General features: G+C 32.5%; 1 protein-coding gene across 1 annotated transcript in view; it reads left to right on the forward strand.

Annotated features, from left to right (window-relative positions):
* The window catches only part of LOC145668940 (serine protease inhibitor dipetalogastin-like), a 45,666-nt gene that overhangs the window by 23,364 nt on the left and 6,545 nt on the right, over positions 1-15,757 (forward strand). Inside the window, exons 2-6 of the mRNA XM_081737224.1 lie at positions 4,087-4,251; positions 9,382-9,525; positions 9,737-9,898; positions 10,677-10,817; positions 13,081-13,230. Coding sequence (XP_081593350.1) covers positions 4,087-4,251; positions 9,382-9,525; positions 9,737-9,898; positions 10,677-10,817; positions 13,081-13,230 — 762 coding nt within the window. The remainder of the gene's footprint in view (positions 1-4,086; positions 4,252-9,381; positions 9,526-9,736; positions 9,899-10,676; positions 10,818-13,080; positions 13,231-15,757) is intronic.

A 15,757-nucleotide genomic window follows, 5' to 3' on the forward strand; every position in this document is an offset into this window, starting at 1 on the left:
AAGCGCCTGAGCTCCAACCTATAACTTTGGCTTTCAAATCTTTCATTTACGGTTATGTGTGATTTCACGTTTAACAGAGACAAACATTTTGATTATTTGTTCTTTAAATAGTCTAAATTAGTTAACTATATCGTTTTCCTAAAGTTTATGATAATAAATTATTGTTCAAAGCCTTTGTATTTTAATAAGCCTTCTCTAAAATCAATGCATGTGAATTGTGGTTCCATCTTCCGAATTCTTTTAAACTATGTTTATATGTTTGTGGTCAATCCTTTCGGCAATGAGATCTCGGAAACTACAGGCTCTAGAAAGATGACGTTTTCACTGATCGATTGGAAATTTTGCGTAGATTGTCCCGTTCAAATTGAATATTTTTAAAAAACATGGCCATTTATTTCTTTATTACATTTTTTAGGGTACACTGGAAGGGTTGAAATTAAAAAAAAAACTAAAGCATCATATCCTATGCGTTATACATTCCAACACCACAATATTGTATATTGGGGTTGTATATGTCTCAGGCGTTTGTTCCATGGCCAAATAATAGTGAAAAAGGAAGGATAACCATTTCTCGAGTCTAAGATAAATCTTTATTTTTTGAGTGTTTTGCCCAATGAACACCATATATAACTGACATTATAATTAATTATATATGTAATGTATTTCCTTATTACATACTGCATGCAAGAAGAAAGAAAACACTGGTCATACATGAATTAGAAACTCCAGCCGGAAGTAGGCTCAAATCTTACAAACGGTGCGAGATATTGAAAAAAAATAATCGAAAAAACTCACTTTTATGATACCTCTTGCCGATTTTTATCAAGACGTCTTTCACTTGTGTCTATAAAGGGATATGTACAGATATCTTGAGGAATGACAAGGAGATTCATGCTCATATGTGAATGATGCGCTGTGTAGAGAACGCAGGTTCAGCTAGTATTATACAGTTTACATAAGAATTACTTAAAAATTTTATGATATTCATTAAAATTAAGTAAGAAGTAGTAAGATTGTGTAACTATTTGAAGCATGTGTGGCATTGTTACTACAAAGAACGCCAGACACAAGCTGCTAGTTAACAGTGTATTTTATAATAGATCGTAAATAAATAAATAATATTTTGTAGCATAATAAACGAACGACATTCTGTTTGAACCATAAAATATTTTTTGATTTTCTCAAAAACTATACATGAGAATTTACAATCAAGCATGTCATTTTATTCAGCTCGATGTCATCTATCAATTCATATATATATCAACTTTATATTTTATTTAAATTACAAAGAAATTAAAATCTAAGAGCAAAACATAATTTAAGGTTATTTCTCATTAACTATATTAGGTACTGTCAGACACGTTCGTAGGATTTCGGGAGGGGTTCAAAGCGTTCGGGGAGGGGGGTTAAATGCAAAATGTGGATAAATTATATTAACATTTGTAAAATCACACCTAAAATTACACTAAATTTACAGAAAAGTCGGGATTTTGGGGGAAGAGGGGTCCGGACCAGTGACGTCGATAGAGAGGACAACGGGATGGATGCCCCTCAGGAGCTTCGTCTGCTCCCAGACTTCTCCTCAGACATGCTGTACTGAAATGTAAGTCAAGTAATATAAAACTCTTATTACTGTCCTCATAATGTCTATCTCCCTCCACTTGCCCCTACAAGAAATTAAAACTGGCGTCATCATTAACTCAGATATCAGGACCCACACTCTGCGTATGCCCCTGTCTACAGTCATCTTGCTAGTGTCACATGAATCTTTTCATTCATCCATATAAATTTGTTTGGCTTAATAAAGCTATCGATTGTTACGTCTTATCTTTGGATATTTTATATTTTTTGTTTAACGCTTAATAATATTGTAGAATTGAATCTGCTATTCATAAATTTTAAACAAATAGAAAAGGTTTCCATTTTAAGAGAAGATATTTGAAAATATCTTAGTTATTGACAACAGTTTCCATCACGTTCAGAAATATTTAAATATGGGTAGCCAACAGGAATTTTAAAAGACTTTGTTTACTAAAACTTAATTTTGCTTAATACAAAAATAACATACATTTATTCAGGGACGGTCCAAGGCAATATGCCGCCCCGTGCTATGGCATAATTTGCCGCCTCCTTTCTTCAGAAAGAACAAATCTTAAAAGACACGATTTTAAGTATGCTACCCCGTATGAACAACGAAGAGGAGGTAAAGCACTCGCACTCAGAAAGGCCTAAACACTATAAATACAATCTCGTGACAGTTTTCTTCTTTAAATAATCTATTATGTTAGTGAAAGATAAAGCAAACACACATGGAGAGGAAAGATGGTAATCATTTTTTATAGAATTCAATATCGAGCTTCAATCTTAATATATCCGACTTCAATTCCAACGCAACTAGCTCTGTTATCTTTATTTCCTGATTTTTCTTCTATTTTATATCTCTTCTTCTTTTTCTTTTTTTTTAAAAAACTTGTTTCTATCTTGAATGATAAGGAACTTGTTTGTAACAAGGACGACTAGTTTCCATATCAAAACTGTGATAACTAACTGAGTGGAATAGGTGTTTGCTACTGTTCGAGAATTAAGTTCTTGTATTTGACAACCATCAAGCAATTTATGCTGACATTTGTTTGACCATTTTGCTTTAGAACAGTCCATGTGACCTTAAACTAATGCGACCTAAACATGATTTATGAATATAGTATTCAGATAGAAGGTAGTTTAGTAAATTTAACTACCAACATTATGAAGTCTGTTTCCAACAAGAAATAATTATTTTAAATAATATAGTTATGACGACAGACTTTGCCGCCCCTCGAAATTTGCCGCCCTATATAAATGCACATGTTGCACATATAGTATAGCCGGCTCTGCATACATTAGAATACTTTTTTTCTTTGTATTTAAACTTATGTAATGATCATACACTTTCTATATGTAATTATTTCTATGTATTTGACAAGATTCCATTATGTACACCAAGAATAATGAAATAAATAAATAAATATAATATTCATATAATATCATTCAACCTGTGTGAAAAGTTCGACATAAAAATAAATGAAAGGAAACAATAACAGACATAAAATGAAGCTATAAAAATTATTACAAGTGTGTGTGTGTATGTGTTTTTAAGTGGGAAATCCGCGTTGGAAATAATATATCGTAAAGATTCACTACACAATAAGTCAAGACCACATACGAATATACAAACATTAAATCTCATTATCTGAACGTGTTAAGTAACGATGGGAAAATCGGTTACACTCAGTGAGTTTACAAGGAAATAGTGATATATAAAGCCTATTTACATCATGGCAGATCTCATTTGTGTAGCATTGATATTATCAGTTGTTTCTTGAAATGGATGGTAGGTGGAGGAGAGGAAAGACAAAAGAGACTAGCAAGGAAGGAATTGTTAGGCGATGCAATGAAACAAGCAGGTGACGTAATGTCTGTGGAATACGGCAGGGCTTAAGGAAAGAGGCACGTGAGATGTTTTCCAACATGTATTAAGTGACAGCGTGGGAGAAGAATTGTAAATGATAATAAGTACCAAACATTTACAAGGTCATTTCCTCGCTGTAATTTCAATAGGTGTTCCGTTGTATTTCGAAATTTATTCTTCTTCATTACAGCTCTTTATTGCGATAAATTACTCGAAAATGTAGGTTTTACAACAGCATGAAAAAGGTTATCTTACAAATCGTGATTTATTGGTCGATAATTTGTAAACCAAAATGTCAAGTACATTTTTATTTAAGTATAAAAATGTATTCTTTTCTCTCAGCTATTCTGTAATATATTATTCATGTAATACAAATAAAAGACAAAGCCTATTTTAGTTTCTTAACAGTGCTCACAGGCCCGTTTCCATGTGTGGTTTAGGATAAATGGGTTATGAAATGATGGATGGAAGCACGAAACGTGATAGTCATTTCCTAAGTGGGATTCGAACGAGCAACTGAGAGCCTAATATGTTAAGACTGCTCGACCGTATCAAGGAGCAGTCATCATTTACATAGTGCAACTTAACAAATGTATGATAAAGTTTGTTTATTATTGTTTTTGTATTAATTATTTTAGATAATGCTGTAGAAGAAGAAAATACAACACCAGAGTCAGATGTTGAGCCCGACTGTTCCGAATATTCAAATCTTCCTTTTGATCCAGTGTGTGGCTCTGATGGCAAAACGTACAATAATTCACTAATCCTTGATTTTTGTGTAAACCAGTTCGCTCAACCAGAAGGTAAGACTCATATCTCAAACAGATTACCAATATTGAAGTCCTAGACAATACTGCTATTATTTCGATAATATAAATATAATAGAATATATAAAAAATGAACTACCGGAAGCAAAATAAATCAGAGGTGCAACATAATTGACCACTGAGATTAATTTAAATTTCTCAATTTAATGTCATTTCTATAAGCAGCGACGCAAATCTGTCTTTAACATTGGGGGACGGGTATCAAGCAATATTCAACATATTTATGAAGTTGAAAACAATGCCGTGCAAGATCAGGGGAGCAGAGTTGGAAGGCGGACAGATTTGAGGCTTATTCTGCAGGACATCAATTTCATCTCACTTTCCTTTGTGGCAATCAGACACCAATCATCACATTTCTCCCCGAAAATCACATTCCAAATCGGATTGTTGAGGGGGGGCAGTCCCTCCAGTTCCAAGATTGGAGGGGACATGTTCCTCTCATCCCCCGCGGGATTTTCGCCAGTGTCCATAAGTATTTTATTACTGGTCTTTATTATTATCCTACGCCTTTAATGTGTTATATTTATCTCATCTATTCAAATTACAGAATAACATTCTAATTGTTTGTCAATATTTTAGTGTAAAGTTTATCATGTTATGGTAATCATGAATGCTTCTTGAGTTAAAAAAAATAATGCTTGACAGTTTATTTCACACACCATCTATTTCCGTGGGAGAATAGAATTGTTGGTGTAAACCAAGCATTCCAAGGAAGAGAAAAGCTTTGAAGTAAAAGCTATCGAATGGAGTCTACGAAGACAGAAAATAATGGCATTGGGAGAACCCAGCCAAAAACAATGTGGTCGTCGGAAGCGCTACTTGCACCGTAATACTAGGGTGCTTTTTTATGTGTTTGATATACGAGGTGTGTTCAAAATGTATCGAACCTTTGGTTAGCAAAAGTACATTTATTGATTTGGAAATCCGAAACATTAATCCCCTTGTTTTCTCCATGGTAATGCACACACTTCTCCCAACGCCCCTGACGAGCAAATAGTGTATGTGTACCGTCGCATTCTGCATGATGTCTTCTCTTGACTCAAATCGGGTTCCTCCTAGTTTCATTTTCAGCTTGAGAAGTAACCAAAAGTCACACGGAGCCATATCGGGTGAGTTGGGAGCGTGACGATACACGGGAATGTAGTATTTGGCGATGAAAGCCTGAATCAAATTTCGCGAACACTTTCCTCATGCCCAAATTCTCGTTCGAAATTGAATGTACCGATTCCGATTGAATGGTTTCCACTTGGATATCGCCAAGCTTTTGGCAACACTTGATGCAAGTTTTTCTGTCGCTGCTCAAGTTTTTCTGTCATTTACAAGAAAACAGAAATCCGACGACCGCTTACTACACGTCTTCACTCTTTGGCCGACTACAAGCAACTAACGCTTTCTGCGAGCGGGAAAAAATTTACAACTGCGCATGAGTGTCCCCTCTATATCTACACTGAAGAAAGCCCCTCGCGCTTCATCGGTTTATGCGGGAGAAAATAAGATTCCATACTTTTTCAACACACCTCGTAGATAGAAAAGATTCTTTGGTCTTCTGAAGTAAAGATACAAAAGAACAGAACTTTGACTTTAGTAATATTTCAAAGAAGTTTGGTTTACAAAATCTCCCTTTATATATTACTCTGTCTGTCCGTCCGGAGACAAAGAAACTCAAGAACTATTTATGGACCACTATCAATTTTCACCAGGAAGTAGAGGATTAGAAGTAACGAATAGAGTTTGTTGATGGAGGTCATCCATCCAACTGTTCCCAAGATTTTATATATATATATATATATATATATATATATATATATATATATATATATATATATATATATATATATATATATCCTTTGTAGTATGCAATCCAACCGTACTCAAACGATACGTTGGTTGCATAAAATTTAGAATATAATCAAACTCCTTTTGGCGTGGTGTATACGTGACACCGGCACAATTTATTCAATTAGTTAGCTATCTTCTACGATATTTATCAGTAGAAACCATTAAAATTTAGATATATTATTATTGGATCATTTTTAAATAATAGTTTTTAGAATTGTCTTAATTGAACTTCAATGTTATTACCTTATTTTGCTGGCATAGTCATGTGGATTCCTGTTGTAAGATGAATGACAAGTAGTTTAAGAGAGTTTAAGATTTCATGTCCGTTCAACTATTCAAGATAAATACTCTCGCAGACCATCCACAAGTCTTTGCACAGCAGTGGCGGATCTAGAAGGCAAAAACTGGAGGGGCCAACCAGAACTCAGACTATGATAGGTATATCATGAATTTACTATTAACTTTCAAAAATATATAAACAATAGCTTAAATTGTTTTTGTCATTCAAAAAAGTGGGAGGCCTAGGCCACCCCAGTCTCGGGCTAGATCCACCACTGTTGCAGAGTAATGTTGAAAAATATTACAGTGTCTGTCTGTCTTTTAATCATTGTAATTCCTAGGTACGAAAATATAATTTTACGTGCTTATCATTTGATTTTTAAATGTATTTGTATCAGTGGCGGCTAATGTTAGTGTTGCAGCGTTGCGTAACGACCAAAGTATTTCAAGAAAAAAACTGTTTTTATCAATACTAGTAAAGAACAGAAAAAATATTTTTTAATACTTGCATATATACACTTTAAATAACATATTTTTTACTTCTGTAACTGTCAGTTCCGTTAATACGTTTTAAAAAGCGAAAAATAATCCGTCACAGAGTCTCTAATTTATAGTGTTGCAGCAAGCATGCAACGACCAGATTCCTTCAGCGCGGCAATTGGAGCAAATGTTAAGTCTCCTTTCCCCTATCTCAGGAGTTAAAGGGACTGGTCGTTGCAGTGCTTCTGCAACATAGCACGGTTTCCAGTGAACGAAAAGGTTTTTCACGCTAGACCTAAATAAGATTTCTGAATTTTCTTTCACTAGCAATTAACAAATGGAATTTGTTTTTATGCATTCATATTTTTAAATTACGGGACCATACTGAAGCAAATCAATATAATGATAATTAAAAAAAGTGATTGCAGAACAAAATAAGAAAGAAAATATCTAGTAGAGGAGAAAACAAATGAAAATAGACCCGCATTTACAAGTTAATTCTTAGCTTATATTGATAACGAAGGCTTCTTCTACAGTAATTTTTGAATCAAATATTAATAAGTCAGTATGTAGAATCACTTCCCTCTTGTGGATAGTATTTTAGTATAAACATATTTCTTTTATAAAATAAGAATATTTTATACTCTTGATAATTTCCACATAAAACTGTATGATGAGAAACGCCAGATTGAATTTGGGATTAGTAGCAATGCTCAGGGGAGTAGCCACGAGGGGAGTCCACCGGGTCCGGACCCCCCCCCCCCAAAAAAAATTTCGAAACTTGACTAACATTTGTAGACTTTCTTAACGAACTATACTTGTTTAATAGAGAAACGATTGATGTAGGCTAAATATTTTATTTTACGCCTCATCATCTACTCTTCTTTTCTTATAAAAAATAATCGTTCTATCATTTTTTCTAAAAATATAGATGACAGTAAGTAAGAATTACTTATCGTCTTTTCGGGTGCACTATAAGATAGGTTCCATATTATGTAGACGTATTGGATTTCCCTTAAATACTTTGGACCCCTCCAAGTTAACATTTCTGGGTGTAGAACTGGCAGTGCTGTTTGTTTTGATGTTCTTTGATTTTTGGCTTCTGTTACATGCTGATCCTTCTTCTGGCGGGTTTCGAGGTTTCCTTTCCAGAAACAATATCACATTGGTAAGCATTGTTTCGCCTCATGTGGAAGTATATTGTGTTCATCGTGCATTGCGTAACAACTTATCGTTCGTACTGCAACACCCGAAACCACAATCCACCGGCCGCCACTGATTTGTATCATCATCATAGGTATCCTGCCTTTATTGGCAGGTCACTTGCCGCAGCTGAGAAGCTTCCATGCTCCACGGTCCTCCGCTAACCTTTTCGTCTTCGCGTATGATCTTTCTGTTTTAATATCATCCATTAATTGTAGTCTCTTTCGCCCCCTCCCTCTCTTTCCCGCCACCATACCCTCTAGGACGTCCCTCATAATACAATCTCTTCTTAGGCAATGTCCCAACCAGTTTCTCTTCCTCTTCCTAATAATATCTAAAAGTGTTCTTTTCTCACCCACCATTTCTAACACTCTCGCATTCGTTTTCGGCAGAGGTAAAACATACTGATTTGTATAATAATATGAAAAGTCATGTCCAAAAGTTTGTTCACCTTAGTCATATTTCCTTGTTAAAGACAGATAAGCGTACAAGTTTCTATGGACATAACTGTACATATCTACTACTCTTAAAAATTTGGATATTTTCGGACATGTTTATAGAGTTTATTTCTGGATAGAACGATTGCTAGATTTAAAATTATAAATTTTTCTCTCTTCTCTGGATGGCATCCTCATTTAAGTAAAATGTAGGTCTACACAATAGGGAAATCAATTTTGGAGTAAACTAAATTATGCATTTGGAATATCTTGATAGTTTTTATTCATTAGCAATTCATTTAGCAAATATAATAATAAAGTATTTTGATGTCAAAATTTGTTTTGATGTACTACCAGTGATCGAAGTGAGACGGTATGCTGTGGTATACCATACCGCCTCTGGTTTTTCAGTAATGAGGACATACCGTCTCTGGTTTTTCAGTGATCAAGACATTATTTAAATTTGCCGGTATGTTGAGTAAAAATCATAATAAAACATACCGCCTCTGCTTTTTCTCCACTTCGAACACTGTGTACTACGTCATTCTATAATCTCAGAAGTTGTTACAAGATCAGTTTATATTATAAAACACTTAATTGGTGTATTTAAGGCTAGTATGTCTCGATACTGAAAACTTAATATATATATATATATATATATATATATATATATATATATATATATATATATATATATATATATATATATATATATCTTTCATGATTTTGAAATTGAATTACTTCCACAAAACTGCATTAAACTGTTATGATGAAAATTAAAATCCTACTTATCTGGTAACTTAAATTATTAACATTATAATCACTGTACGGTAAACAAGTATACATATTTTTTTAAAAAAAATTTCAGATAAAATTAAGGTGGTATTCAAAGGACCTTGCGATGATCCTTGCTGGTTGGCAGTGGCGGATGATCAACAAAGCCCTGTGTGTGGATCAGACAATACGACATATCCCAATTTGTGGGTCCTTTTATGCAAGAACAAAAGCTCAAGTAAGTAATTTATCATTCTAGACACAATATACCTTAATTGCAAAACTAAGTTATCTAATAGTATTTCAATATATGCTTTCCTTTGTAAAATATTTGTAAGTGGATTTTTGTTTTTCAGAGAACCAATCCACTTCGCATTTATTTTTATGTACTTGTTCTATGTTTGGGTATACTTATGTTTCAAATAATTTAATGAATTATATTATTTCAGGAACAGAGATAACAGTAAAAGATCATAAGCCATGCGAGAGTAATAAGACATTCGAGCCATGTGATCTTGCTTATGTTACTCCAAAGAAAGTTTGTGGTTCAGACAATGTTACATACAACAACATTTGGCACCTTCGGTGTACGGCTAAGATGTATGAAGTTGGTAAGTAATTTCAGTAACTAAGGCCACTAATTTGGCCATTATATTCTATAATAAAAGAAGAGTTGAATCAACAAATTCATTCAAGTCAGTTGGAGCATTCAATATATAAGGTAGAATTCTTAAGAGCCTGACATACTAAAAATAATAAAGAAATTACAATTTTTCTTTTGCTTGTTTTTCATAAGTGAAAGGAGATAATGAAATACAACTTACCACAACCATAAATAATGTTATTTTACAATAGAAAATATGAACCTGAAGAATTTTCAGTGTTGCCATCCATAGAAACTACAGTGTTGCCAGAATAACATTTCCCCAAAAATCTAAGTTACGGCAGCGACTAGAGAAACGAACTTAACAGCATTTCATTACGTATCATGTTGTTTTAGTATCCTGTAAACCACCGTACTTTTTAAATAACATTATTATTTTTTTTTCTAATTTTAATTAACTGTAATTAACTGTAACTGTCTAATTTTAATAACTGTACGTTAAAACTATTTTTATTACAAACTAAATACAACTATTATTTAACTATATGGTATATAATTAACTATATGGTATATAGATAAATATACTATATATAGATAAAAACGAATTCAATTATAGATGCAAGTGAAACATTTTAATAGTAGTAAATTATTTCTTTATTCATGAATTATCTCTTTATGAATAATTATTAATATGCCTTTACTAATTATTAATTAATTAATTAATAATTTATCAATAAATTATCTCTATTCTTTTTATAAATTATGAAATTTATCTCTTTTCTCAGAGATATCACGGCAGCATGATGGAAAATGTGACATTGAATGTCCTTACTCTCCCATTTATGACCCTGTGTGCAGTAAATCTCAATACGTATTTGCTAATATGGAAGCTCTGAAGTGCCGCCAAATTCTATATCCATATATAAGTAAGTATAGAATATTTTTCACAATATGCATTTCGAAACTAATGTCTTCCTACTTCTTTTTGTAATCTTTTATTTTTTGAATAAGTGTAGGCCTAGTTTTCCTATATGCCCACGTGATATACTCTATTTCTATTACTCATTTTCCTATATTTTATTATTTACCGGGAAGTGCTTTTCAGAAAAGTTAAAGATGTTTAAATTGTATGCTAAACTATATTAAGATAGACTAATAGCTGACACAGATGCAGAAAATAATCATGAAAGTCAAAAATCTTTAGGTAAGAAAAGTTTATTCATGATTTTACTGTTAGAATTGAGTGTTTCCTTATGAAATACCACACATAATTCATTTGAATAGTTTAGAAGTTACTAGTTCCATATCTACTTTTATTTTGAGTGCCACTAAAAAAAATTGGAATATTGTAAGATTGTAATAAACTTTATTATTAACACTAGATCATTGTCATTTTTAATGTCGTCAGGAAGATAATTATGTATATTGATTCTTATGTTTTGTGGGATTTTGTGTAGAGTGCGCCAAGTAAAAATAAGTTTTGGTATTTTTTCTTTTTGTATTGTGTATTTTATGGGATGTCCTTGGTTTTCTATGGAATAATTTAGATTCCATGTATATTTCTTAAATGTTTATTTGCATTAGTATATACGATTTACACTAACTATGATGCACAAGACTTCTTTTTCTTCTCCTAAAAATTATTAGGGATCCATCATGATTTATTCAAAATTAAACTAAAATGAAAGTTGTTTTAAAGTTAATCCTGGTGCATGTAATTCACTGTCTATTTTGAGTTATTAATAATATATGCTTCAATCAAATTTATTTTCATCTATAACTTTAGGATAATACTAGGAATAACAATTTTTGTTTCAAGATTTATACAAAAATTGGTACAACGATTGTCTACAAGTAATGAAATATAAAATATTATCCCAATATTAGTATGCTTGAGTTCCTCGAAACAAAAATTTGATACTATAGACTGGCTAATCAAATAACAAATATTACAAAGAAATAAACACAATAAAATTTACACGATACTTTTCGACATTTTACAAGCTCCTTACAAAAGTAATTTTAGGAAAAAAAGGCGTGTCTTAGTCTAAATATGATAGCTTTCAATACATAAACCTTCTAAGCAACAACTATACGTTAAGAGGTAGATCTTTCATGCTTATGTTGTCAAGTTTTCATAATTAATCTCGGTTTAGTTGACATTTTGAAAGTTTGCACCTTGTTAAAAGCTTTTCTTACTTTGATGATCCCAGGATGAGATGTTTCGTCTATCAAAATTCGAAATATTGTTGACATTTTTAGTTTGACACTGTTCATAGTCATTCAAGCAAAATTATATGTCAATAAACTTCTTTTTCATATATAGGATCTTAAAAGTGCCTGGCTTCTTCAATAGAATTCCAAACATCAGTGAGGTTCTCATTGTGTGGAACTTCTGATTAATTTATCTTTCCTGCATTTTCGTTTAAATGATGTTTTTGTGATCATCAGGTTCGAGTTCAGTCATCATCGTCATAGACATCATTGCTTCGATTGTTCTCATCATAAGGGTTACAATGGGTCGGGCATGGTAAACCTCTAGTGCAAAACGTTCTTGGTTCGATCTTAAACAATGTAAGTTTGTGGTAAACAATATGATGGTCCTGGTTTTCGTGGTCTTCTGTTTATTTTTCCAGTTTTATTCCACACTTCTTTCGTTATTATCCTCTCTTCTAGCCTAAAGAACATAAATCTAACACTAAATAAAGTTTCATTCCATTTTTTATTCTATTTCCCATCCTAATTATTTTTAGAAAGATAAAAGAATAAAAACTTTATGGTGAAGTAAAATAAGAAGACACAGTATAACTACCCACAATTCTCATTTATCTCCATATACATATATCTCCTCTTATCTCCATATCTCCATATAGTCACATAGCTCTTTGAGATTGTCAAGGTATACATACATACATACATACACACTGAGCTATCTTCATGATTTTTTTAAAATTAGTATTGTAACTTAGTCTAATATGAAGTGTGAACTGGTGCTGCTCTGTGTTGCACTATTCTCTGGAAACGATTCACCAATTATAAGCCTCAATTCCACGACGAATACAAAATGTACTACAGAATAAACGTAGTTTAACGACATATTAATAACTTAAAATGTTATTAACTAATATGATGCAAATTTATATATTACAATTTATTATTATTATTATTATTATTATTATTATTTTATAGACAACGAATTCCAGCATAATGGTATCTGCGAACGAAATACGAAAAGCAAACCTTGTTACATTGATGGCACGTATACACCAGTGTGTGGATCAAATGGAATCACTTATGGTAGTCCACGTCAAGTTCAGTGCCAGAAGGAAATCAATAAAAGTAAGTTATTATTTCCAAATTATAAGATTTGTTTGGAAAATACCATATTATGATGAGAAAACAAAGTTCGTTCCTTATATAATTAATTAACATGTAAGATACCAATGATTTAAAATGTAAATAGTAGTCCAAACACTTTCACATTAGATGTTTTTATTACAATCACGCGACTGGGACCTATATTATAATGTTAGTAAATCCGTTACTCCAAACGATAACTCGAACGGAAACGGAGTCGATCCGTTAACATCTTAACGAGTAAACGGAGACTTACTTTCGTCCGTTACTCCACATGATAACTCTTGAACGAAAGCAAACTTTTGAATTTTATCTTTTGCAAAAGATAGCTACGTAGATCGATTATCTCAGCCGAGTTCGATTCATTAACATCTTCACGGGGAACCGTGGCTATCCATATCCCATTTTCCACCTTTGTGGTGGACAAACACCGTACTCGTGTTTTTTCTCGGGGTTCTCCCGATTCCTCTGTTTCTTCATTCCACCATTTCATTCATTTTTCATAATCACCGTCTCCTTTAGCCTAACCGGCATAAACGTGGGACGTAAAACTTAAAGATTTCATTTCATTTTCCACTGTGCAAACAATGGTAGTAGAAGTTACATAGATGGTGGCAAACATTATTCAGCGTTTGACATCTACCGGACCAAACTGAAACATTTTACTGCGTGATCTTTTTTACTGTCTACTAGAATTTATGTTTTGGTTTGAAAGTCTAAATACGTGGGTCGTTCAAAGTTTCCCTAAGCCGTAAAACAATATTATTTAATATACATTTGTAAACTATACCTATATTTATAGATGGGTTCTTCCTCACCTCTCCACATAATCTCCATTGAGATTCAGATTGAGATTTTATCTCACCGTTATACCAATTTATCCAAACCTTTTGCAAAAAATCAGGACTCTGCTTATTTAGCACTTTTCTCAAATTCTATTTCAATTCTTCATCACCAGTTGACAGGAGACCAGGTCGTTTATGTCAAACCTGAACTCTTCTTCAGGGAAGCGCAATGAACATAAGCGACCTGGTCTCTTCTTTTTGACGATAACTCCCATCCTCACTCAGCACGCAAACAAGACACAAAATTGAAGAATTAGGGTGGGAATGGCTGCCCCACTCTCCATATATCCTTAATTTAGCACTGAGTTACTTCCATCTTTTTTCCGGTGTTAAAGTCTGCGTTGCAAGGTGAACGTTTCGAAACACACGAAGAAACGAAGCGTGGTGTGAGGAGAGTGCTAAATAGCCAGGGCCCTGATTTTTTGCAAAAGGTTTGGACAAATTGATGCAACGGTGAGACAAATGCCTGACTCTCAATGTGGATTACGTGCAGAGGTGAGGAAGGACCCACTTACATATATATATATATAATTTACAAATGTATGTTAAAAAATAATTATTTTACAGCTTAGGATAACTTATATATTGTACGACTCGACTCACGTAATATAGTCTTACGAGAAATTACTTTACATAAACTTGAAACATGTTGGTTCTCATAGTTCTTTAATTTTTTCGTATTCGTAAAGTGTACACGAAACCATTGTAAAATATTTTCAGGTAGGTTATCACCGAAAGAAGATAGTATATGATTATGTTTTTATTCATATCCATAAATTACTTATATATTCACTCTTTTTTTAAAAAAATCTTATTTTAATCTAGAATCATTATAAAGGCGTAAGCCTAACGCGTCTTCCTCCATGTGGTTATGTTCTTGGTTTATTTACGAAATATTATTTGGGTTGCGTTGTGAGAAATTTTTAGTTACCTAAACGTAACCACATTTTTTAATTATAATTTTTGATAGTAAAGTTTTATGACTTGAATTAAAATGTGATAATTTTAGGTGTGAATAAAAGATACTAGATTTAATGTGTAATTATTTTAATAATTTTGATTGCTTGTTGTTTTATGGTGTTTGTGAAGTGTTTATGTGATGTGATATGTACCGCAATTGACATATTTTAAGTAAGTACATACCTGTTTATTTTTAATTGAAGTGACTAACAACATGGTCACTTAAAACATAATTTTAGTACAATTATTTGATGTAGTAGAAGTTTACAGAGATGGTTGCTATTTGATAGTAACTGTTATTTTTTGAACTTTTATAGATATTCATGAAGATGTTTGAAGTTGACTTATAATTTTAGTTTTAGAGCGATATAGAAACAATGTATTATGTAAAATTTGGCTATACATCGTATTATTTTGGAAGTATTTTAAGGTTTTATATTATTACTTTTGTTGAGGTTATTATTTAAAGTACCTGTTGTTTATGAGAGCTACGTGCTTGAAAGATTGACTTAGAAATTTGGGTTTATGTATAAATTGGAATTTGGTTTAGACGATAAAATTCGTTAGTGTGAGATTTACATAATGAGGAAGTTCATTATGTAAGTTAAGCTGTCTTTTTTAGCACATAAAGCGAATTCATAGACGAGATTATATAATAATTTTTAACATCTTTACAATAGATTGTTTAACATGGAATTATGTGC

This window comes from Thermobia domestica, chromosome 13 (assembly GCF_964235325.1).
Source record: "Thermobia domestica chromosome 13, izTheDome1.hap1.1, whole genome shotgun sequence".
Classification (NCBI taxonomy): Eukaryota; Metazoa; Arthropoda; class Insecta; order Zygentoma; family Lepismatidae; genus Thermobia; species Thermobia domestica.